The sequence below is a fragment of the Lactuca sativa genome, chromosome 6, assembly GCF_002870075.4.
Source record: "Lactuca sativa cultivar Salinas chromosome 6, Lsat_Salinas_v11, whole genome shotgun sequence".
Lineage (NCBI taxonomy): Eukaryota > Viridiplantae > Streptophyta > Magnoliopsida > Asterales > Asteraceae > Lactuca > Lactuca sativa.
In genome coordinates, this window is record NC_056628.2 from 197,976,339 (window position 1) to 197,978,539 (window position 2,201).

General features: G+C 26.5%; 1 protein-coding gene across 1 annotated transcript; it reads left to right on the forward strand.

Annotated features, from left to right (window-relative positions):
- The first annotated feature begins 666 nt into the window (after positions 1 to 666).
- Positions 667 to 1,876, forward strand: LOC111901702 (uncharacterized). The gene is made up of 4 exons (XM_023897590.3): positions 667 to 820; positions 905 to 1,084; positions 1,302 to 1,339; positions 1,449 to 1,876. Exons 2-4 carry the CDS (start codon positions 1,006 to 1,008, stop codon positions 1,641 to 1,643), a joined length of 312 nt encoding a protein of 103 aa, XP_023753358.1. The 5' UTR covers positions 667 to 820; positions 905 to 1,005; the 3' UTR covers positions 1,644 to 1,876.
- Positions 1,877 to 2,201: the final 325 nt, after the last annotated feature.

The window sequence follows — 2,201 nt, forward strand, 5'->3', positions numbered from 1 at the left end:
ATTTCACTGACATATTCTAAAAAATAATTTTAAAATGCAAAATAAATGGAAAAATCTAAAAAATTTTTTTTTAAATATTATTTTCGGAACTTGAATTAACTAAAAAAAATAAAAAAAAATAAAAAAAATAAAAAAAAAATTCTATTTTTTTTGAAAAATACGTGAAATATTCTAAATAGAATATTACACTGTACATATTCTAAAAATAATTTTAAAATGCAAAATAAATGGAAAAATCAAAAAATTCTTTTTTTAAATATTATTTTCGGAACATGAATTAACTAAAAAAAAATAAAAAAGAAATTAAAAAAAATAAACAAATGCGTCTCACGGTCTCACAAAATATAAGTGGTCTCAAATGAACCTAACCATATATATATATATATATATATATATATATATATATATATATATATATATATATATATATATATATATATATATATATATATATATATATATATATATATATATATATATATATATATATATATATATATATATATATATATATATATGACCCCTAGTAGGTTTGAGTATTGTTGTATGTGTCGATATGATTTTATAATTCATTATGTATTTTTAAATTAGGAAAAAAAAAAAAAAAAAAAGGCGGGGTGCAGCAGAAAATGACTAAAATCTATATACACGACACCCTGCACAAATTCAGAGAAATGCAATTGCCATTAAATTGGGGTTACATTGCCGACCCAATTGTCTCTGCAAACAGTGCTATCCCCAATTAATACGCCATTAATGGAACATCATCAAATCCTTCATTGCCCACCGCTGTTTCCAGCACACATATGCGCGATTTAGGGTTTGTTTTGATGGGCTTAATTTCCTAGTGATGGGTTCTATATTACTATATTCTCAGTCTACTGATATGGGTCGATGATTCCAGGTCGACTTTGGTGTTCTGATTCAATACTAGAACAACTTTTGATTGTATTTAAAGGGAAAAGGTATCTCATGATCGTTGATCTGATTTGATTTGATTTCAAGATGAAGGCTTTTGGATTATGGGTTTTGTTTTTGGTGTTTGCAACAGCTTTAATCAGCTTATGTTTTCCGTCATTTTCTGGTAATCTCTCTAATCCTTGCTGTTTACTGTTTACATCTTTTCTAATCTACTCTATTTACAATTCTCAATACAACATCAAAAAAGATAATAAATAGGAAAAAAAACAGTATTCTTTTAGATAATCCAAAGTAGAATAAGCTGTCTATATATTTTTAAGGGAAGGAATAGTTGTTTTGATGAAATTCACTAACAATTGTTTTTGTATGGGGCTATGTAGAAGCAAGCATGAACCTACACAAGGGCATGAAACTTAAGGTACACTAGTGATATACTTCAAGTCTTGAATATATTATAGGATTTAATTGTTTTGAAAGGCTCAATTATATGGATTGAATAAAAAGTAGAGGCTTATGTTATGTGGCAGGAGGATATGAATCTTGATGATGAAAGCAACATAGATTTGTTGGATTATCACAAGATCAATCCTGTTCCAAGTTCAAAGGCCTCAATAAGGCCAGGACCTATTCAACATGGGACTCCTCTTATGCCTTTCATCCCCAAGGATCCACCTCCTGGACCCGATCATGGCAATGATGCTGATCATGTAGTGTTTCCTTAGAATATTTCTTGTAAAAGTATGGAGACTTGTGGTCGATAAGGTAGGTGTATGTACTTTGATGATTTCAATTATTATATGTGTTTAAAGTTTAAACATGTCCATTTTCTGTATGTAAAGAAGTTCTAAATGTATTGTCATACAATTAATCCATTCCATGTAGATTGGAGCACATTAGGTTTTGTATCAAAGGGTCGTAGTTTGATAAATATCTATCAAATCATTGTTTTGGTTGACTTTATTCACAACAAATTATATATATATATATATATATATATATATATATATATATATATATATATATATATATATATATATATATATATATATATATATATATATATATATATATATATATATATATATAGGGTTAGGTTATTTTGTTTTCACTATCTATTGTGTGCATGTATGACTGATTCTGGACCAATCATTTTAGTTATTTTAAGAAATTAATTAATGCATATTACATGTTGAAGGTATAATGAATATTAATTACATCTTCAGCATTTAATATATCAAACACTAAAAAATAATTTCTCGGTGGTACTAGGTAAGCTAATT

Excerpts from the sequence above, each read along its gene's own strand:
- LOC111901702 (XM_023897590.3), top strand. The coding sequence starts at position 1,006 with ATGAAGGCTTTTGGATTATGGGTTTTGTTTTTGGTGTTTGCAACAGCT. Across the intron at positions 1,085-1,301 it reads ATGTTTTCCGTCATTTTCTG|AAGCAAGCATGAACCTACAC; the intron begins GTAATCTCTCTA and ends GGGGCTATGTAG. Across the intron at positions 1,340-1,448 it reads ACAAGGGCATGAAACTTAAG|GAGGATATGAATCTTGATGA; the intron begins GTACACTAGTGA and ends GTTATGTGGCAG.